Genomic DNA, 24,497 nt, shown 5'->3' with positions numbered 1-24,497 from the left:
TTATGCACACGCACGCACACACACACACACACAGAGAGAGAGAGAGAGAGAGAGGGTGTCAAGCACAATCCTAAAGACTACAAGTCCATGCACTTTTCTTGGCAGCAATACTGAAGTGGTTTGCAATTAATTTCTTCCAGACAAGAATTTTGTTATAAAAATTAGTGAGAAGAGATTAAAAAGACAGACTAAAACCAGCATAAAATGCTTATTATTCCTTATTCGAAATACTATTAGAATATAAACACACCTGAATAAACACACCTGAATTCAAGAAAACTGTTTTTAAATTTAAATTCTATATCTATTGGTAATTTTCATATTTAATGTATTATAGCTGTACTGGAGAAATTGTTCAATTATTTGAGTAATGTTTTGGGGTAACTTGATTTTTAATAAAATTTGCTGTTCCTTATTTTGATGTTTAGTGTAATTTTATTGATTCAAGTTATGGCAGCTGCCTTGGATACTTTATGAAAAGTTAACTATATGTTTCTCAATAACTCGATCTAAACATTTTACTTTGAAAAATTATGGATTTATAGCTTGTATTGTTAGTTGGGGCACTTATTCAAAAACTTTTCAAACAGCCCTGGAGAGGAAGACACCACACACATACCCCTCAAAAAACAAACAAACAAACAAACAAACCATGCCAACCTATTTAATCTTTATTTAAATTACATTTGCTAAAAGAGTTAAATACAATGGGAGTGCACTAGACAAAAAAGTACATCGACCATAGAAATCCACATTAAATCTACTAAAATCTCTCTTGGCATAGAGTTGCCTAACATGGGGGCCAGGCCACATATATCTCATCACAATAGGAGTAAGGTAACTAAATTCAGCTGTGTACCACAGGACCTATGGTGCACAGGCTAGTAGGGCTTCATGCTGTGGTGGCTGGCTGCAGTGTGGGACCTGAGGCAGCACCCCTCAGCTGCAGCAGCACTGGTGCTGAAGTACAGGCCAAGGAGCAATGGCAGCCAGTAGAGACTGCTGAAGGGCCTGGACTTCTCATCAGCCCCAGTTCCGCTGCTGAGGAGTGTCAGCATGCAGGAGAGCCAGAAGAGCAGGGATGAAGGGAAATGGGCGAGGAGGAGTTGAAGCACCCTGAGGTCATAAGTGTGGGGAGGCTGCCAAGTATCCAAATCATGAGGGTGTTGCAGCAGCCATAACTTCAGGAAACAGGCACAAGTTCCATTTGTTCAGCACTGCCATAATTTCAAATAGTTGCTGAACAAATAGTCAATTGAACAAATTGAGAAATATGCTCAAGCAAACGTGTCTAATTTCATAACAGTTAAATGATTTAAATAAATACCATATAAATGATAGCTAAATATTATAGAGAGAGAATAAATAATATTGTACAGAAATTATTAGGAAGTATTTGTGGCTTATTTCTGGAGGTGATGAAAAGATGTAAAGATATCACTTAAAAAATTTCTTTTACAACAACCAACATGAAAAGAAGTACAAGCCTTAAATAGAAAAAAAACTTTTAATTAGAAAATCAATAGGTTGATTTTGCCTCTTGTTTAGAACCTTTAACATCCACAGAACTTCGTGTTAAAGACATTAAAGTTCCAGTTGTATGCCTTGGGCATTTCTAAGTTACATCACATTTCTTTAGCATTTGCGGGGACATGTAACACTAACCAACATGTTGAGAGGAATCCAGCTACCTCTCCTTTAAATAATTATAGTACCTACAAATTAGAGAAAACCATTGGCGTATCCTAGGAATAGAAATATCAGATCTGGTTTTGTTGCTTTTGTAATAACATGATGCAAGATACAAACAAAAACTAGTTTCTTAGTAATCAGGGAAAAACCTGACACACCTCCTAATTGTCTGCATAACCCACGTAGACTTTGTCTTTGTAAGATGTAAGAATCAGCATTACCTCTGGGACATCTTCCCCAAGCTATACAAATCATCACTATTAAAAGTGGCATGATTACTTGGCAGCAGGCACATCTTACTGCCACAGAGATGAGAATCTGTAGTTACCCTTTGGCTCCAATAAACTATGAGCAATAGATATGCCCAACCTTAAGGGAGAATTGAAAACGCCATAATAATTACTCCTCAGCACCTCTAAGAGGTCAAGCTGACATGTCATTGTTCCTAGGATTATTTGTTCACTTTACTTTACTTTACCAGAAGCACAAGAAGAAAGTATCAAGTGGTAAACTACTATGAAAGTCCTCTGCCTCAAAAAAATATAATCATACTGTTTTGGAAAAGAAACATTTAAATGATTCATTTCATCTGGTAACATTAGTATTCTGAGGATATTTCACTGTCAACAAATATTCTCCTATTCTCATATAATCTGGAAACTCTGGTTGAGATACAGAATGCGTTAGGAAGAGGAGAGGATAAAAAAGTCAACATTGAGAATGCAGGTAAACACATACAAAATCATCCTAGGATCTTCCTCCTGACCAGTACTTTACCCAAGAAATGGAGACAAAATATATGGCATAAACTAGGAAAGGAATTAGGTTAGGTTGGCCAAAAGTAAACAAAACAAAAATACTTTAAATAAGAAGGACTTTTAACACAAGGGACCTTTTTTCAGTTTAGATTGTTTCTTCTCTCTGCTTCTTCCAAACTTCCACTACACTACCGTCCATAGGAGCTAAAGGTGGCAAAAAGAATGGAAGGGATGAGAAAATCCCCTTCTAGTATCTTCCTTAAATTCATAGCCTGCAGAAACTAAATCACAATTCAAGTTGTCTACCTAAATATATTTATGTATTGTAGTTACATTCTGTCTTTCTACTAGATACTAGAGCAGGCACTCAAGTTTCTTGCTCTTTCCTCCAGCAAAATTTTCTAGAACTCTGTGACATAGGTTGGGCTGGGAATATATTCTTATAGATAAGACAATTGTTTTAAACTATGTTTGTTGAACAAGCCATAATAATCTGGTCTATCAATAAAGTTAATCCAAAAGGTAAACAAACAGCATTATAGTTCCATATTCTGGGTTAGTTGGTAATTGGTCCAAATCACCCAGTAAGCTTCATGATTGAGTGGGAATTTAAACCAGTCTTCACTTCTAATCCAACCTTCCAACTGCTACATTGTAATAGCTTTTCCAAATTAAATGCTATAAAAATTGATTTAAATACTACAAACTTCTACTGAGCATTTCTATGAACAAGCTGATACAATTTATAGGCAGAGATGAAAGCTATTACATGTGAAATATCTGAGATAGGTCTTTCAGTCAGAGCAGGCATTATTAAGCTTGATGGATCTCAAAATAATACATTCCTATATTTCTAACTGAAATGAACATTCGCATCTGAACTTTATCAATTCACAGAAATGAATTTGAGTGAAAAAGATTTAATGTAAAAAAAACTCTAAATGAATCATACCCAAATTGTGATTGTAGCTTGGAAATGCACTGCTAGTAAAAAGGGAAAAATCCATGGTGTTTGGGTTCCTGTTTTAATGGCAAATTAAAAAGGCACAAATAAGGGAGCAGTTTAGAAACCTATTCTGCACTTCCCTAATTGACAGATATGTTCCCTAATTTTAAGTATATACAGGCAACAAAATTTCAGCTCACTGCTTGAAATCAAGACATTTACAATGAGTTGAAAGCTAGCAAAGGTTATGATCAATACTCAGAGCTACAGATTTATTTTTGTGCCTTTAAGACTAAAAAAACTGCATAGCAGGGCTATCTCTTACCTGAGGCATAATCTACAAGAGCACACAATTATTACCAAACAATGTTATGTTAAAGCATGGAAAGCTTGCAGAGAAAATGCCTTTTCTTTGACGCAAATAAAAATAGTTCTCAAGATAGGCTGCTTTACTTACTTACTAGCAAAGGTACTTTATTTTAACCCTATTACTCATATTTGTATAGTGTACCTCTATTAAAATAAATTAACCATAACTTAAGTTTCTATGCCCCAGGCTACTCCAAGATGAGAACATCCCTATCATGCAAGCTAGAGTGCTACACCCTGCAGGGCTAGCAAAACATTTGTTAATATATGAGGCATGTTTAAAAGCAAGTCTATCAATCCAAAAACCTAAATCAAATGTTTCTTACAATTAAATAAATGGTAAGTTTGAAACCATTTACACATATACATATGTGTAAACAAAGTATCTACATCAAAATCTCATACACAGAATACATAATATCAAAACTCATCTTCTAACATTCATACAATGAACATGCATGTATAAAAGACTGGGAGCTATTAATTAATAGATTCTGAGCAGGTAATAATGTAAGAATTTAACATTTCCCTCCCTTACTGTAGTCTGGAGTTTGATTTGGTGTTTTTAAAATCTGTCTTATGATAAGTGGGGGCAATAAGCTGACTTTGTATAAATATACAAAAGTATGAAGGCTATTGCTTAACGCGTTGTAAGCCGCCCTGAGTCTCCGGAGAAGGCGGCATATAAATTAAAGCAAAAAAAAAAAAAAGTACCCACCCACCAGGCAGTTGTGAATCACTGATATAGTTAATGAAGGCAGGCATCATCAGTAAACATATAGAGCATACACTCCACAAGTAATGCTGCCTTTTAATTATAATGCAGACATGACATATTTGAAACCTGTACTTGAAAGAGATAAAAGTTGTGCTACCTGTTAGTAATAAATTCTTTCATAACAGGTGTCCTATCAACAGGTGCAGAAGAACAAGCCCATAAGTGGAATTAGGTTGTGAAACGCACAGTGCATGTTTCAACAAGAACTGTCAGTATTTAGCAGCTTGCCTTAAAAGACAAATTGAACAGAAAAATACAATCTTGCCACAACTAATTCAGGAAGAAATATTTCTGGAGCGGTTCTGATGTTTATATGCTCAAATCTCTTGTCCTGACTAAGAAAACATGTAATGATCAAAATGGGACATCTTGTATTCATTTGATGCATTGGTAGTTTAATTCCATGAGGTAAGAACCAGCTTCTGCTGGTACTTTTTGTAATCAACTGTACAAATAAACATGGATTCTCAGTGAAATGATTTTTTTTAAAAAAAAAATTCAGGATTGGAAAGCAGAGACTTTCAATTTGCTGAATTTCCCTGGCTAGCCCAGCTGGAGCTGTTTTGAATTTCAGCTTAACATCTGGAATGTCACAGATATCTTGATCCCTGTTATACATCTTGTAAGGTATTGAAGAAAATTCACATAAGCACAATGATGTCAAATTTGAAATATGCAGCTCTACAGCAGAAAGAAATATAAATAGTCTCTAAGAGTTTACAAATTTTAGCTAAGGATGAATCACTTGGATATAAAAGTACTGCCTCAACAGCTCAGCAAATTGTTTTTCTGAAATTATATCATTATAATGCATTTGAGCATTATATATTTTAATACAATCAATTTGTTATATAATACCCAGTTCCATTTTTGTATACTATTTCACTGTCAATTTCAATCACCTTTCATACTGTATATGTTAAAACTATTTTTTACTTCAAACAGTAAGGATCGGCTAAACTCTGAAATGTGAAATTACTATATTACATCTGGCCCAGGACATTTATTATTATTAAAAACCTACTTCATGCAAATAATTATATATTTATCCAGTACTGTCAAACCATTATACATCTGGCAATCTATATTTTAAGATCTCAAATATTTTCAACTGACCTGATATCAAAACCACTACCGAACTTCAACTCATAGGGTAATCTTAAACAAATCATTTTTTCTTCAGCTTCAATGTCACCTTCCCCTTATTCTCTAACAATTATTCCACAATCATTCTAAATGGTACTGAAAAAAAATACTTTGAGGAAAAATGTGAACTTCTGAGAGAGGAGTATTTTTTTTCCATCTACTACTTACACTAAAATATCAATAACTTCATGGACAGATGAAGACAATTGTTGCTCTCTTTTTTAAAAAAGTAATTTCTAAATATTTATTTTCACATTATTTTAATGCATACCACTAATTTCTGTTTCCTTCTCAGATATCCCAAGGTTGGACTGAAGTTGGACTATGTTACAACTAATGAAAAAGAAATACTTGAAAATAGCCATTGCCTGTTATCTACACTTGTCCAAAACATGCTGGGATCACAAACCAATTTTGTTGCAATTGAGAAGAACAGACCATGAAAGATCCAAAAGGATGGCCAAAACATCAAGCAAACCTTAGTTCCTATTACCATTTAACATTTTAAAGCCACAAAAATTGGGACATTAAAAATGGAAGAGCCAGATTAATATTCTACTTAAAACAATTTTGAGTTTCATTCAAAATTAACCTAATAAGCCAAACACTGTTATCTATGAAAGGATAACTAATGTATAATTATACAATTATATAAATGGTAGTTGAGTATAGTAATCAAAATTCATTTGATTTATATTTATAAGTTGTTTATTTTTTCTAAAATAGTTTTCTAATATTGTCTGCAATACCAACTGCCCATTGCTTATAACATAACCTTTAATCATGAAAGGAAAAAATATTGAACACCCTCAAAAAACAATTTTTTTCCAAAGGAAAAATAGGTTAAATGAGCTACCAAATCAATAAAATTGCTCTATACTTGAGCAATTCCTGTAAAGAAAGGGAAATATCTTTATGAGCAAGTCTCTAGTTTCAAGAAAATTACATCTCATTCAAGTTTCGATTCAACTTGTTCAGTTTTCACCTGTTTCACTTAACATACTCTAATAACAGGTGGAATAAAACCACACAGAACAAAGAAGATATGACTAATATTAAAGTAATATACATCCTACAAGTTTCATCAAGCAGCAACAGGCTTTGTTAAGTAGATGAGGAAAACGTTTAACTCAAACTTTGCCAACATGAAATATAGCATATTTCTTTTTCTTCTTCTTTTAAAAAACAAAGAAAAGCATCTAAGTGAGCTTTCTTTCTACTAATAGGAAAATTAGTTTCACTAATACTACAATTTCACATAATCACAGAAAGTTTCTATAGTTGAAGGATGGAGCAGGTAAGACTTTGTTCTACTCTTGAGTTTAGAAAAAAAACATGTGTATTTCAATCTGAGACCCTACCTGTTGAGATATGCCCCAGCATACTAGCACATCATAAGCAGACAAAGCCCCTTACTCTACGGTAATACCTCCTTCTGTAGCTAATTAATGGCTGTAATTTGTTCCTATTTGTAAAAGAACTCAAGTCAATGGTTTTAATAATGAACAAAGCAGAGGATGAATAGAAGAATATTGTTTTTTAACCATCTTTTTCATCACTGAATCCATTGTAAAACACACAAAATGAATGTGATAAGGCAGCTGACCATAAAAAATTCACAAATTTATGTCAATATATAAAAAGTTATTAATAAATCAAGATTTTCTTAAATTTAATAAGTAGCATATACGCTAGTCTCTCAGTTGTCATAGATTAGTAGTTGAATATGCCAAAAGTGTGAAAGCTACATACTGCAGGAAAGAGGGAGCACATAGGAATACATCTCATTCTCAGACTAGTAATCAATGTATGTTATATTGAGATCTCTTAACTATTTACCTCAGCTAGTTTGTAAATAGTGTCACATTCAAAACTAAATAAGTGACTAATAATGTCTATGAATGATTATCATTATCTAAATGTTTTTGTCAGGTGATACGTGCAATCCTTTGTCTTGTTTTACTTTTGCAACAAAAGTAAATATTCTTTAGGGATGTTGCATCTTATACTGCTGGAGCGTGACTGGTCGAGCTAGGAGGTGGAGTCAAATGAGGAGTTGGTCTGGAATCCCTACGTAAGCTTAAAAGGATGAAGTCTGACTGCCCTTGAAGGCTGCTGAGCCTTAGCTAGTCTGATTCAGGTACAAACCACCAGTCTAAGAGGATTCCTGTATTATAGTCTTGCACATACTATAAACTGAATTTTTTGAGTGTGGATCTGATTGTTTGCATCTGACACATACGAGCCCAAAGAGCTCCAATATTTTTCATCGTTATACAAGGTACATAACTTTGCAGATTTTTTTTGCCACATATGCTGAAGCCTTCTCTGATGCAACTAAGAGTAGCAGAGGAACTTTGTTCTGTGTCCTGGCAGCCACTTTCAACAATTAAGGGAGTTGACAGTTAAAAATAGCATTTAAAAAAGAAAAATGGTATTATCTTTGAAAACAATTGTTTACCAGGGCTTGAAGCATGCCATCCATTACAATAGTCCCGTCAATGGTCTGAAAAGAGGATTTAGATAATGTTGAAAGGGTCCAATCCAGGAAGTCTGCCATTCTTTTTTGTCTGACATCAGGGCGGGTAATAAACCTACATACAAAGAAGAAACACACACATTGCAAGTTACCTATTCAGAGCAATTCAACTGGTAACACATTTTTCCTGTTAGCCAAACTGGGTTTTTTTTTTTCCTGAAGGCAATTGTCCAATGGATGCTTTTCAACATATTTCAATTGGGAAAATTCCAACTGTCAGTTCTTTAACTCTATCTTCCCTAAAGATAGTGTAGAAATTTCATAATGTAGAAATATGAATTGTCACAGTACACATCAAATCATCTTGAAATGGTGGAGGAAAGGAAAGAAAAATAGAAATTCAATTATAGCATATAGGTTTTTTTATAAAAATATGCTTTAAAAGTATATTTCCCATTTTCCCATAACACAATTTTCAGAAAAGAAATAACTTTCTCCAAATCTTCTTTTCCTACTAGTAGGGAAGGTAAATCTTCCTCAAACTGATCTCAATGCAAAGTGATTATATGGACACATTCATATAGTTTTCTTGGTAACAATATGGAAGTTATTTGTAATTACCTTCTTCCTGTTTTTTGTTTCTTGGTTTTCTTTTACCTTTCCCAACTTGCCTGGAGTTCAGAAATGTCCTGATGATTTTCCATTCAAATAATAACAAGCTCCAACCCCAAGGTTGTTTTTTTTAAAAAAATTAGCTAAATTTGCATGGACCTGCCACCTAGTGTGACATTATATAAAAGCTAGCAGCAAAATAAGGAATGCTGACCCTGCTTTTTTCCAGTTGAAGGATTGCGAAGGAAATTGGGAAATGACCTGATCTTGGAAGTTAAGCAGATTCAAGTGTCAGCTATACTTATATTGCATGCAAGTTGATCTTGATTAGAAAGCCAATATTGTACTGTCCCCAAGTACATCCATGTTCATAACCACAGAAGCCCACTGGATGACTTTGGGCCAATTACTGTAGGCTGAAATGTCCGACTTCCTGGGGGGGGGGTGTAAACAAAAGCAACATTAATGTGGATTATGGGCTTCATAATGCTGTATTGTTTTATCAAATATATTTTCAGTGGATTTGTAATAATTCCTATAAATCCAACACAATATATAAATTAATTTACACAAATGTCTTGAAGTTCCCACTAGATATCAATAAAAGCATTCCAATGTGCCTTGGCACTTAACATAAATTGTGCGTATTTCAAAAATGGCATGGAAGACACTTCCAGTGAAGCCGTGGCATCTCAAATGTCTCTGCCAAAGCAGGGCAGTGTTTATGGAAGACATTAGTGGAATAAACAGCAAAAAGGTGTACAGAGTGTTGATTTTGGAAGGTTCTAAATAGACTAAAGGGCCAGATGGATTTGAAATAAGAATATGAAATTAATTATAAGAAATTTTCCCAAGGGAAATTGCAGTTGTTTTGGAAAAGCATGATAATATAAGACTTTGAATGTTGGACACTAGAGGGAAGTAGAAGAAATTAAAGATGACAATGAAGTAAAATAATCAGATTTAACACACTAGAATAAAATGGAGCAAAATACTTAACAGTGGATCTTTTATGGAGACTTATGAACAACAGACTTGGAAATTAATTTTAAGAATATCTAACTTCATGGATGAATGGCATGCAAATGTTCTTACAGAAGAAGAACAAGCTATACCAGATAAGACTGAGATTAATTTTAATATTCATTTAAACATGAGAAATTACAAGAATGATATGGAAAAGTATGGAGGATATACTGAATATACAAATGAAACTTGATGAGGTCTTGATATTTGAAAAAGAGAGAAACAGAAAAGTTATTTGGATAACTTTTTTTACTAGATTTACAAAAGAGATCTGTTAAAATTTTGGAGGATATTCTGAAAGGAGACCAAGAGAAGTTATAAAGAAATCAAGCTTGAGAACACTATTTGAAGGTATTAAAAATCAAGATTTTATAAATACAGAAAAGGAATATAGAATTGGCTTATTTGATCAAGGTTGTAATAGCTATGTTACAACAGAGAACAGCTATCTCTGATAGCCTTTAATGGACTTTTGCTGACCAAGAATGAATGGTGAAGTTTTAAGATTTTGTTTATAATTAAGAGATGAGATATGGGGAAAAAAAAGCATTTGTTGCATTTTAAGAAAAGATGATAACTTACTAAAACTATTCGTACTTGTCATAATGAAGATGGAAGTTATTCTTTTTTTTTGTTTTTTTCTATATTTTATTTCTTTTTCTGCTCTTTCTATTTTTCCTTTTCAATCTTATTTTTTGTAGTCTCTATTAATTTTTATTTTTTTATAATTGTAAACTTTAACAGAAATTATTTTAAAAATGTTTTGGAAGAGTTGCTTCAAATCTCATTAAGTATAACAGTTCTTACTTATTCATTAAAATATACACATTTTTCCAACCTTGCACAGAAATCTGGAAAAAATGGGATGCTTTAGTGAAAAGCAAAGAGAGGCTGTAATTAAACAAGATCCAAAAGACTTTTGAACAATTTTCAAACCATATGTGACCCTAGATTGTATGTTCATATTCTGTGAAATTAGATCTATTTCTACATAAAATGTTTTAAAAATCACATTTTAATATATTGCCATTATATAATAAAGTTAAGCTGTAACTTCTGAGGAATTTTGCCAGTGTAAATTACAAAAAATAAAGCATTTTAGATGTAGTTGTAAAGCATTATTAAAATAATTTATAAATCTATTTATTTGTAAGGCCAGTTGATTTATAAAAACTCTGGGTGGCAAAAATAAACATGGAATTCAAAAAATAATTAGCTAAAGAAAAAGCAAACAATAGCCTGGAGGAAACAACCCAGATCATGTATTTTTGTAACAATTTTGTTGTTAATTTGAAACAAATAGTGTGGAGGAAAGATGAAGAGTTGAGCTATTGAAAGTATTTAACAAATGTTGACATGTTATGTCAAAATTTTCAATTGTTCTGCATACTCTTAATACAACAGAAAAAACGCATTTCAACTGTGTACTGATCTATCTTTTATTGCAGTCTCAAAATATCCTGTTTGGACACATTATGCTCTCTACCAAGCTCTCTAGAGATGGCTCTAATGCTGGGAAGAAGAGGATGACCGGAAAAAATGGTCTCAGTTACAGTGGTAAGAGGTCCACCATTAGAAGATCTGAAATACCATATTTTTCAGAGTATAAGACGCACCTACCTTTTTTGGTGAAGAAAAGAAGAAAAAGAAATCTCCCTCTGCCTCTGAGCAATTTTGCCTCATTGCAGCAAACAGCCTGCTTTACTTTCATTTTCGTTTTCAGCATAGTTTGATTAGCACAAGAGGAAAAAAAAATCTGCTCCAGCAATTTACCTCTTTGCAGCAAGCAGCAGAGCCCTGCGCAAAACAGCTGAGAGCAAATCAGCTGAGTCAGGAAGCCGATCCAATCAACTTGTGCTAATTAGACTGTGCTGAAGCTGAAAGGAGCTGTTTTTTCTTGTTGTTTGCTTGCAAGGAGGTAACAGCTGCGAGGCAGAGGACAAAGGGTAGGGGCCAGTGGGTGGGTGGGGCTACATTCAGTGTATAAGACGCACCTAAATTTTCACCCCATTTAGCGGGGGGGGGGAAGGTGCGTCTTATACTCCGAAAAATACGGTACTTGATTAGGAACAGGTCATTATGGAGGAAATCTGGGCTGATTACTAAAAGTCAACACCAACGTGATGGATGATGATGATGATTGATGATGATGATGATTTACAGTATTTACTGACTCTTAACATAAAAAGAACCTATTAAGACAGAAGATTTGATAGAAATTTCTAATAACCCAGCTAATGCATCTCTCTCTTTACTACAGTTATGAAAAATACTGTATTTAATTTGGAATAACTGATTAGTTTTCCATGGTACTGAAATATTTGAATGTTTTTTACATGTACACTTATTTCTTATAAGCACTATAAAGCACTATAAAGTGCTATAGTACAGCACTTTAAGGACTGCAGCCAGGACAGGATCACTAGAAAGTGGGAAAAGGTATCAATATGCTCCAAGGATGCTCAAGTAAACCAACATTTGTGGGATGGGGAAGAGGAGATGAAGAATCAATCATATGTGATCTGGCTATACTTAGTTGTCTCCAAAAGCCATTAAATTGTGGGAGTTAATCAGAAAACATTAAGAGAAATGACAATGTTGAGGATTTAAGTTATCTTTCTTAGGCTCTCTTAGTTATGACAAAGCTTAATATGGCAGCCATCATGGCTGGCAGGCTTGTCTCCCATTCTACCCTCCTACAGCGTAGGTGGAGACTAAGAAAATCTCATAGTAACCTTTCTTGAAAGCAGAGTGACTCCAAGAAACCATGTCTACCACCTTCACTAAGAAAAAGAAACAAGTCTGGGGGCTCCATATTTCTACATGTTTTGTTACCCAAACTTGGTGACCACACCCTGATTTCCCCATCCTTTGTTAAACATATAAATAGCATTTATATAAAGAGACACACCAGCCCTACACAACACATCGTCACTGATGAATTTACCATATTGTCGCCTCTATTGGCAGGGGTAGCAATAGAAAAATACGTTTGAGCAACTTTGGCCATGAGAAAATTCTGAAGGCTTACCTGCTTCTTTATACCCCCTTCTTCGACATACGACTATAATGGAGTCTGCCCATTATGGTTGTATGTCAACCAATTTTACAATCTTTTCTGTGGTGGTCATTAAGCAAATGCGGTGATCATTAAGTGAACCAATGGTTCCCTATGAGTATGGTTTTGACGAAAATCAGACGAAAGTGCTGGTTTTCGGCAAAACCTTCATAAAACATGATCACATATATCCAGGATGCTGCAAATGACCATAAAGGCAGCTGTGCTGCCAAGTACCCAAAGTTCAGTCACATGACCATGGAGAAAACCTGGTCATCAGAACTTCAATCCCCTTCTTTGGGATCATTACTTCACCAGTCGCTACGTGGCTGATCATAGGTCAAGGATTACCTTAATGAAGACAACAGGAGTTGGCACCATTAGTAAGTTTACTCCTTGCCCTGAAGAAAATTCTCTTGATGCTATTGTGTATATTGACTTAAGTGCTTATTTATTCATGTTGCAAATGTATACAACTGCCCATTGGAACAAATAAGTCTAGCCTTATTGATAATGATATGTTGTTGTTTTTTTTAAAAAGTTTCACATTCTTCTCTATCTGCACAAGAAACTTACTTTGAGACCAGGACTGCAGCTGCATCACGAGACTTATCACTTACAACAAGGTATGACTAAAAGTAAGAAGAGATTTGAATTGCAACTTATTAATTAAAACTGATCATACAAAGTAAATTATATAAACAAACTTCACTTAATTTGTGTGTGTGTGTGTGCAAATCAGGATGGATGAAAAGTTGAAATTTGAGAAGGATAATTTTAAAAAATACATTTCTATATAGAATGTTAAGCTAGCATATAAATATACTGCCAAAAAGTCTGCAAAATTCAAAGATATGGAGGATAGGCGCTTGTAAACAAAGCTGTCTTCAAAAATCCTTTAGGAACAGTTTATTTTAATTGCCCACTGCATTTTCTTTTTCAACATTTATATGCATAGAATCAGAAAATGCATATTTCTAAACACAATGTTTGTTTTAAACTCTGCAACATATTACAGTGTTAGTAAAGGATCATGAATTAGAAAATAAAGTATGCAACATCAAAACAAAGACACAGTGGCTTTTAAAAGGACACTTACCTTCATTATCAAAATTGATTCTATGAGATTCCCCTCCCCCCATCAATTAGTATACAATAAGCTTCAATGATTATTATGATAATTTGTATAACAAGATGCATAGAGGTACCCGGCTTAAGCAGAAGAAAAACTATATTTAAGTTACAATCACTTTTTTCAAGTGAAAGAAAGCATTCTATAAATCATGATTTTATGCAACTACACCTACTTTTGCTACAGCCAGAATTCGATCCATTGTTGATACACGAGGGCATCCTTCTACGGAAGAGATATTTCCATCTAGCCGTACCAAATCAAATGGGATCAAACATGTTACGGATAACCACAACAAGAGCATGTAACGAGTCTCCCAGGTCTAATAAAAGAATCAGAGTAAAATACATAGTGAATGTTCTCAGAAAACGTCCAGTATATAGTGTAAAAGCTATTTCTACTTGCAAAATCGAGATAGATAATCTAGAAAATACATTAAGACAAATATGAGAAAAAAGATGGCATATTTGGTTCTATTAGGATATGAGTTATGTTGAACCCAAAGTCAATATAAACATAAACATTAGAGTTTTGGAAAGATACTTTGAATGCAAAACATTTCAATCTCAAAGTGGATTCTGATATCTGAAATACTCCTAGCACTTGGACTAGCTTGATTCAAACTTGAAAAAAAACTGTTTAAAGCGCAAAACATTTTGCATTTGATATATTTTGTTTATCTCTCGCAAAGATCCATTAGTAGATAGATTCTGAAACAGTTTTGCCAATCTGTTAACTTTTATCAAGTTAAAAGTTAATAGCTGGTAATTTTCAAACTGCAACTCAGAAACAAAAAATAATTGTGACAATGTATGCTTCCAAACAGAATGATCAGCATTCATCAAAGTTAATCTAGCTAACATGTTACCTAGTAACAAGTATTGAATCCAAATTTAGTTTTGGGGGGTGGGTAGATTGTGTCTCATCATCCTAATATTGTATTTGCCTTCTGGTAAGGTTGCACCATCAGAAAGGCATCATAATATGCAAATAGAATAGGCTTTTATTCAAGCAATATAAATGAAGGCAAAGATATACTGATACATTAATTACACTAATACAAATCTAACAATAGTTCTAGACAAAAGGTGCAAAGAAAGTACATGACAGGTACAAAGATAAGTGCATAATATATTTTAAAGATCAATACATAGCAAGGACAAAATATTCTTTAAAATCTCTATGTGCTTACAAGCATACAAAATGTCAAAATTCAGCCATTTTAATGGCTGGGAGATGAAGACAAGAAATTCTAACAGAGACTAACACCACAACTGAAAATACCTCTCCCTTCTACAAAATGGGTGGCTACATAAAGCAGTTCATTCATTATAATATCTGTAGTAATACTGACAGTAATACCAAGGCTTGGAAAATGTTTCAGGAGCCTGCTTTCAGTGCGGACAGTAACAGCTATAATGGAATGATAGCATACCTCATATTCTTTTGGATTCTGAGTTACAAGCATATCTAGAACAGGCTGTACATCTGCTACTTCATGAGGAAACAATCGCAAGAAGGTTTTATATCCTCGTACCTAGGTGAACAAAAGCATTTGCAGTTTAATGATTCATCTCCCTTTATGGAGATGTAAAAATAAATTCAAATGTTTAATTAATATCTGACATCGTACCAGCTCTCAAGCTCAAGGGAGCTTTCAAGTTATGCATTTGCAAGACAATAGGCAAACAGTTAATGTTTATGTAATCAACACAATGATAAAAGTCACGAAGTATCAATAATAATAATAAAAATATAAAATGATTACAGTTAAATTGCATATATGTAAGGATCTAATAAAAGAGAGAGAGAGTTTTTAGGCTCTGTGGAGTTTATTTAACTACTACTAACTTTTCAATTGCAGACTATGAAAGAGCAATTCTATAAAGCCTAGTCCTTTATGGATATATCCTCTCCATAAACCACTGCAAAAGTACAGACTCTCAGTGTTCCAAACCATTCATTTGACAATAACTATTTTATGAATGATTGTTCCTCTTTTATCTAATTTGAGAGTATAGCAGTAAAGCCATATTACTATTATATTAAAATTTAATTTTACCTTTGAAATAATGTAGAGAAACTGAAAGGCTAGATGAATTAGAGGAGGAGGAGATGCTTCATGTCGGATAATATCTAGCAACGAATTCAACATCCACTCTAGAGAAAATATAAAGAAATGGGTGAGGTGATAAGGGAAAAGTTACTTGGCTTTTTTGTCTCCCGCTAAACAAGCTCATAATAAGTATCAAAATGCATTACCTAATTTGTTTCATGGAAAACACATGTTGCTGTTACTATCTGACACAGTGGCTTTCTTCAGATATATGAAATGTTGTCACAAAGTAGAGGGAGAGATTGGACTTATTCCCTACTGCCCAAAGGGAAGAACCAGAGCCAAGGTTGAAGGGAACAGATATCCACCGAAACCTTCTAGCTGTATGAATGGTGAGTTGGCGGAATAACCTGCCACATAAAGTAGTGAAGGTTTTTTGTTTTGTTTTGTTTTGTTTTGTTTTTTGGCTAAGGGTCTTCAGAGAAAGGCCAATGTCTGTCATCTGCCAGAGATGCTCTAGTGGTTCCTGTACTGAGCAGGGGGTTGAACTAACCGAGTTCTAAGGACCATTCCAGTTTTGTGATTCTATCACACTTCAACTATAGTCTTGATCATCATTTGTTTAAAGCAAAATGTTATTTATGGTACATTTTAATTCATCAATGCTGATCTGAAAGACCAAATGCAGTATAATAAAAAAGATAAGAGAATGCAATGGTCTGGCTACCAGATTGTGTCAGACCAAGGAAAACAGGCAAAGGAAGATAAATGTGGTATCACAATGTTCCACTATCCTATTTCAGCCCTAATACTGTAATCTTAATATTGGATAATGGTACGCTGATCATGGAGAAAATCTATATAGTCACTGAGAGTTGGAAATGACTTCATGGTACATAATCAGCAAATACAATATTAGGATGATGACACACAATCTGTTGACAGACATCTCTAGATCTGAATTTGGTTTTTCCAGATGCTGACTAAATTCTCCTGATCAGATTATGATTAATTCTTGCCTGATCTGAGTTCATTTGTCAGGAAAGTATCCGTAAGATAGAAATAAATGTTCTACGCACACTTTTAACAGAAAGAGTAGAGTTGGCCTACAACACAAATGGGGCACATGCTTGGCAAAAAGCACTTGCCATCTCTCTGTGAAAATTCAAAAGATCCCCATCTTTTGACCCCCAGACATGCATTGCTTATTTTTCGATATAAACTTGCCTTACAAAGTAACAAGAGAATTGTACCATGCTTTCAACAAAATAATCACAATTTCTACATGGGGGGAGGGGGAGAGAGAAAGAGAAAGAGATTTTTCACATTGGAAACAAAAAGTCCCCCCCAAAGCCTCTGGGATGAGTTCATTTTCTAGATGGATATTTACTGAAAAATTAAACTGTTCTTTCCTATTCTCATTCTTGTCTTGATCTCTATTAATGATATGAAACTGGAGGTGGATCAATTTCTTTAAGTAAAGCTGCTTTCAGAGACACATGTATTCTAGACAGAAGAGTCCCAAACACTGGATTAGAAAGAATTGTCTACCACACACTCTTAAGAAGAAGAAAAAAATCAGTATCATCCATGCTAATAAAAAAATGAGATTTTATCAGACATTTACAGAATCTCAATATTTACCTAAATGAAGATCCAAAAGATGAGGCTGTTCCTGGTATTTATCCATTATAACTGAAAACAAACAAAAAAACCATACCCAGTTATCAAGCAATTTTCTAACATGAAAATGACACATCGATGCTTTGGCATTAAGAAAAGTCTTCCCTAAGATTTTGAACTAAGTAAGCCTGCTGTGATTTTTTAAAGCAGGGTCTCCAACCTTAGTAACTTTAAGATTTGTGGACTTCAACTCCTAGAATTCTGGAATTCTGTTTGGAATTTGTCAAGACATACTGCCTGCCTCCTGGTATTCAGTGAAACTGAAAACACTACACCGGATACACGCTGCATAAGAATAGAGAAATTCACCTCTACAGGAAGTAATACACAGGGCCATAATATAACATCTGTATTTCTCTATTCTGAAAACTTCAGGGAAATTAAGATTGTATATACTATTGCAGCAACTACTGTAATATGACAAATCATCACTAGGTGGCAATCCAAGATAAATTTAAAAAATGACTAACTACTGAATAAGCAAGCTAAACAAAATATGCTTTTAACTATCATATATATTTGGGTTAAGGCACCAGGTTAGAAACTGGGAGACCATGAGTTCTAGTCCCATCTTAGCTATGAAATCCAGCTGGGTGACTTTGGACCAGTCATTCTCTTTCAGTCCAACTCACTTTACAGGGTTGTTGTTGTGGAGGAAAGGAGGAAGGTGTGTTGGATACGTTTGCTGTCTTTAGTTATTTGTAAAAATAATAAAGGTGGGGAATGAATGAATGAATAAATGAAAGAAAATCATTTATATGGCTACCCAACTTGTGAACTGCAACTCTGGGCGGCTAATACAGGATTAAAAACAAAAATAAAAGAAGCAGCATAAAATCAACATAGAATAATATAACTCAAGCCTTAAAGTAGCAAAAAGTTGGTGAAGTCTACAACACTGGGTTATTCTTAAATCGTATTTATCACCTGCAGGAATATAACAACCAAGATACAAATCTTCATTCTAATTAAGTTAGTGATGTATTAGATTGACTTTTTAAACATGACTTACTAAAACATTTACAGGTAGATTGAAAATGGGATTGACAAATCTATCGCAAAGCAACATGATCATAAAGTGAAACATCATGTGTCAGTGCCTGACTTATGACATCAGTTCCGGCTGCAGTCATTAAGTGAATATCCCATGGACATTTAGCACAGCGTTACATGACTGTGACTTCCACCTTCCTGCCAATTTTCCCACTAACTTGGCCTATAAGAAGCTGGCTTCTGATGTAAATGGTGAACAAATGACCATGGGACGCTGCAACCGTACAAAATGTGCACTGATTGCTAAGGTCCCAAATTGCTATCACATGATTGTAGGAAAGCTAAAATGGAATAAGTTCAAGGACCAGTTATAAATCTTCTTTTTCAGCACTGTCATAACTTTGAATAGTTGCTGAATGAACATTTGTTAGACTACTTGTATTACAGTATTAGTAAGATTTACTATCATACCATAAAAAGATTATGAAGGAACAAAGTTAGCATAAAAGCAAAGGCTAAGATCTTCATTATTGTTCTGTTAATGGAATAAATTTTATAGAGCAGTGCTTTACTACTTTCCCAATTTCTCTACAGCCCCTCACTCAATATCTCTCAAATATTTGTTCGAATGGGATCAAACAATTTTCAGAATAATTTAGGATATTATGGGACTACATATTTAATAAGCTAGGATCTTAAATGTTACCTTTATTATTAAAACTTTTAGCAGTCCATCAATTTTTAATCAGCCCCATCAGCTATTAAATGCAATAGTTTAAGAATACTTTTGCAAATAATTACCTAGCAGACACCAAAAGGTGTCTTCTATATAAAGGAAAACAAGAAACTTTAAAGCTAAGCCCATAGAGGTTTACTGTAAAAAAAATACTGGTGGATTCATTTCTATATAAATGAAACATAGACTTTAATCTAAATAAAGAAAATGCAAGAAACTTTCAGCACCAAAACCTTTTCTGGAAATAAATCTCATAAATGCAAAATAGCATACAAGAAAACAATAATAATCTTATAGCTATCAGAAATCTTCTGCAATACTGCTTTGTATGAAACATTAAAATAATTCATTCTTTAAAAACAAATATGTCTGCTATTAATAAAATGAAGCAATAATAACAATAGTATAGGTAGGAAGTCATTTTACATTCTCTCTCTCTCTCTCTCTCTCTCTCTCTCTCTCTCTCTCTCCCCCCCCCCCCCTTCCATCCATCCATCCATCCATCTCATTGATTCTGGGCAGTGTACAAATAGACATAAAAACAAAAAAGCTTTATATAAACATTATTGTAAAACAGTTACAAACAAGAATAAAATAATTAAAATTAAAAAGATGAGGAAGAGGTTTCAGAACAGTGTGCTCCTCTGTGAATCCCAACCAAGTCATTACCCTTCCTAATGAGAATTTAAGAGTTCATTTTAGTAGAAAAAGTTACCAGGCTGAGACTAAAAGAATTTTATATTCAGATTTATGTTCTACTTTACTGATGAACTGGAAAAATATTTAGGATTGCAGTCCTATTGAGTTAGTAAATAAAGGGAGATGAATAGTCTTAACTGGTTACTTTTACAATATACTACTTGCCAAACAATGGAAATAACATTTCCAATGATTTATACCAACACACACACATATTTCTAATAAAGATCCTGACCAAGATTGATTTTCATGTTTTTAACTTTTATTTTAAAATATTATCTCTTACCTCTAAATTTTTCAAGAACTTTTTCTCGCCGTATCAGGTCTTTATATACCAATCTAAGATTATTAATCAACTCCTTCGTTTCTTGACTCTCTGTAAAACTTTCAAGTATGTTTCCTTTCGCGATGACATCAGGCTCCAAGCATTTGTTGTCCTCTTGATCGCACCCATCATTGTTTATCTCATTTAAAACCATCTCCTTTATGATGAATTATTTTCTAGCAAAATAAAACCCTATTAAAATTAAAGTTAGAGTTAGAACCATTAATTTGTTTCAATAATAAAAATCCATAACAGAAGTGCAGGTAATCCTTATTATCACAATTGGAAATGGACCTTCTGTTATAAAGGAAGACGGTTGGTAAGTGAGTTGTGCCCAATTTTACCTTTTTTGCCACAGTCATTAACTGAATCAATGTGGTTAAGTGAATCACAAAGTCATTAAACAAATCCATTTCATTAGACCTCACTCCATTTCAGTGATATCTAAGACTTTTTGATCTGAACTGGACTACGACTATTTTATCTTCAAAATAGACAATTAACAGTAACATACAAAGAAAAGTTAAAATATGTGACAATTTCCCTCCCTTCTCTTTTTCTAAATTTCCATATTATGGAGCTACAAGAGTACTATCTGCAATATCTAGTTATCACTGGTTTTGTGCATAAATAAATTTCGGAGAAGCTTTAACTATGAGGAAGTTTGCAAAGGGTCCAGCTTTAATCCATAAAGTAGATTTAGAAAAGGGTCATAATAAAACAGAAGATTAAGAACATCCACAGCAAATAATTGGAGCTTTAATGATGTATGAGACCTTTTTCTTGGTTTTCCTATATTTACATAATAATGGATACTGACATAATTAAGATCCGTTGAAATTCATAGATAGTAAATATCATTTATAAATAAGAGCATTTTGGGGGGGAAATGGAATGTCCCCAAAAAGAAATGGAAATCAGATAAATTACAATGCCTCATCTATTAAATTGGATAAAATGTTAAATTACAGTAAGTTTATTTAAAAGGAAAGATGACTGAGATTGAAGCAATGGGCCATGGATATATTGTAACAGGATCAGAAACAGGGTGGATTTGATTTAAATCGAGTTGATTTAAATCACAATTTAAATCATGATTTAAATCACTAGTAAAAAGGCTTAATTTAAATCAACTCGATTTAAATCATAATTTTTAAAGAGCAACTGTCATCTCTGCTACTCCTTTGACCACTGTTGACTCACCGATAGTCCCAGTGTTGCAGAATATACAGCCTCATGCTACATAACTAAGCTCCATTTCATGCTGAATAAGCTAAATTATTTATGTATCTTAAATAGAAAACTATCTTACGATAGATTTTTACCCCAAAAGTTTTTTATTAAAATAAATTCGATAAAAATAAAAAAAAACCAATTTAAATCAAAAAAATCTGATTTTTTTTATTTTTTTTTTAAAAAAATCATTTATTTTTATCCACCCTGATCAGAAAGCTATTGATACTGTTTATTTATTTGTTGTACTGTGTCAAATGATCCCCAGTGGCTCTGCAATTTAAAAGCACAATAAGATACAACTAATGCAAATTGTATCTAGGTACACCAATATATCAATGGCATTTTAGTTATGTCATTTATGTATGAGAATGGGCTATATTCTTGCAGAGATATAGATATAGATATATAGATATAGATTGGTTTACGTAGGTAGAACCTGGCTAAAGAAAAATACACATAAAACCTACGAAAAAGAAAGAAAAATAGATATAGATATATAGATATAGATAAAAAGAGGCCGCACAATATGAATAGACGAGATGACGCCTCTAGGTTATCAAGTATTTGGAAACCTGCACTGAGGGAAACTCAAATTTTAACATCAGAGGATAGGCAGAGATCCCAACAGGCAACCAGTGGTGTTGTAATGCATACAAGAACCCTTTCCTCTTTGCAGTTGATAGCTAGCAATAGGGAGAGAGAGAGAACCAAGCCAGAAGATATGCTAAGATCTCAACAGGCAACCAGTGGTGCTGTGATGCCTACTAGAATTCTTACCTCTTTGCAGTTGACAGTTGGTAATAGGGAGCCAGACAAAACTGGACCGTTAATACGCATTCAGGCTGCAGCTAGTATAATGAAGCATGACCCACAGCTTCTAAACTGATAATAAAGGCCCGAAGATGACAAGGTAGAGAGCTTGTCGAAACGTTACCTAACCTTTAAAGTTTTGGTTAGGATTTCAGACAGAGTTTTTGAAAGACCTTAAAAAGGTTTTTGTTTGGGAATTTAGAGGATTCTGAGCTGGGATCTTAGCCAGGATTTTAAACATTTTAACTAACAAATTTATAATGATGCGTGAAAACACCCGAGATTTTAACTTTTTACATAGATATAGATATAGATATAGATAAATTTATGTAGCCTTCCATTTCACAATAATAACTCTGGATGACTTACAAAATATAAAAACAATAACCTAATATAAAATGTAAACCACAATCAAGAAGTGTTGACAAATTTGAAATCAAATTTAGTAATTTATCTTGGGTAACATAAGTGCCTTAACTTTCAATTGTATTTTTGAGAATATACGTCTTAATTAAAAATTTATCACTCTTATGTATTTTTTCTACATGGTAGTACAGATAGTCCTTGATTTACTAGATTGCTTAGTCACTGTTCAAAGTTACAATGATACTGAAAAAAGTGACTTATGACCATTTTTCACACTTATGACCATTGCGGCATTCCCACGGTCACATGATTTACATTTGGATGCTTGACAACTGACTCACATTTATGACGGTTGCAGTATCCCGGGGTCATGTGATCACCTTTTGCAACTTTCTGAGAAGCAAAGTTGCTGGGGAAACAAGATTCAGTTGACAGCCATGTTACTAATGTAACAACTGCAGTGATTCACTTAACAAATGTGGCAAGAAGTGTCATAAAATGGGGCAAAATTCACTTAACAAGTTTCTCACTTAGCAACATAAATTTTGTGTGGTCATAAGTTGAGGACTCCCTGTATGCTAAATTTCCTTATTTCTCATATTAAATAAATCAATGAACAAATATTACACTAATGGACTTTAATTATATAATTCTATATAATTAAATGAATGTAGCCCCAAGCTACATTCTGTACAATGAGCTTTATTAAAGTACTACCTCTAGAATAAAAAGATGTTACCGGTCAATTGTTATCACAAAGGCTAAATGCAATGTGTGGGCTGAGGCTGCCCACATATATAGACACATGAACACTGGTTGTGTGTGCGTGTGCGTGTGTGTGTATAGATATATATATTTCCACATACATATATAATCTTTTCACTTGGTGTCTTTGGGTCAGTCATTCACTTTCGGGTCCCACACAAGTTTGTTGTGGGGAAATAGGAGAGGGAAGGAGCACTATGTATATCACCTTCAGCTACTATAGGCAAGGGCGGGATATAAATCTAATAAATAAACCTTCAGAAAGTTCACTGAACAAGAAATATTACCAAATTCATCTAATCTGTTTCTTTGGCCCCTTGATTTTTCTTTCACAATCCATTCCACGTTTTATTTATAATAACTCATATTTAGGTTGCTGTCTCAGTTTGAATAGGGTCCAATCTAGTCAATACTTATTTGCAGCATAGCGATTTCCATGAGCCTAAGTGAGCACCGATTCTTTCCTATGGCTATGCTTGCCTGGCTTTTTCAGCATCACCCTTTGAAAATCTGCCTAAAAAAAAATCCTAGCTGTTTTATTATCATTTGCTAGCTGGAATCCCTATAAAGCCCGAAGGATGCATCTTCCTTCAATCCTCAATCTGCAGAAATCGGATGGCTCTGGGGGAAAAAAACCCTTTTTTTTTTCTCTCTGCAAATAAAATACAGTCATGGAAAAATCTTGAGCTATAGTCATTACAGCAAAGCCTGCAGCTTTTAAATGCCACCCAAAGGACCGAACAATCTTTCTTTCCTTCTTTCATGCAGATGTTTTTGGGTGTTACCATTTACTGCAGAAGCACCAATATTCAAGGGTAAAAACTGAAGCCCT

The 24,497-nt window shown here is 33.9% G+C and overlaps 1 protein-coding gene across 2 annotated transcripts in view; it reads right to left on the bottom strand.

Moving 5' to 3' along the window:
• TBCD (tubulin folding cofactor D) overlaps nucleotides 1-24,497 on the bottom strand; it is a 146,906-nt gene that overhangs the window by 121,812 nt on the left and 597 nt on the right. For both annotated transcript variants that reach the window (XM_060688645.2, XM_060688646.2), the window contains exons 2-8: nucleotides 20,450-20,680; nucleotides 17,697-17,747; nucleotides 16,059-16,156; nucleotides 15,432-15,533; nucleotides 14,172-14,318; nucleotides 13,441-13,496; nucleotides 8,151-8,283 (exon numbers count right to left, since the gene is read on the bottom strand). In XM_060688645.2, the coding sequence (XP_060544628.2) occupies nucleotides 8,151-8,283; nucleotides 13,441-13,496; nucleotides 14,172-14,318; nucleotides 15,432-15,533; nucleotides 16,059-16,156; nucleotides 17,697-17,747; nucleotides 20,450-20,642 (780 nt within the window). In that variant the 5' untranslated portion in view covers nucleotides 20,643-20,680. The remainder of the gene's footprint in view (nucleotides 1-8,150; nucleotides 8,284-13,440; nucleotides 13,497-14,171; nucleotides 14,319-15,431; nucleotides 15,534-16,058; nucleotides 16,157-17,696; nucleotides 17,748-20,449; nucleotides 20,681-24,497) is intronic.

This window comes from Pantherophis guttatus, chromosome 2 (genome assembly GCF_059756535.1).
Source record: "Pantherophis guttatus breed Tessera chromosome 2, ASM5975653v1, whole genome shotgun sequence".
Taxonomy (NCBI): Eukaryota; Metazoa; Chordata; class Lepidosauria; order Squamata; family Colubridae; genus Pantherophis; species Pantherophis guttatus.
Note: the sequence above shows the minus strand (reverse complement) of the source record. Positions and strands in the feature narration are given on the sequence as shown.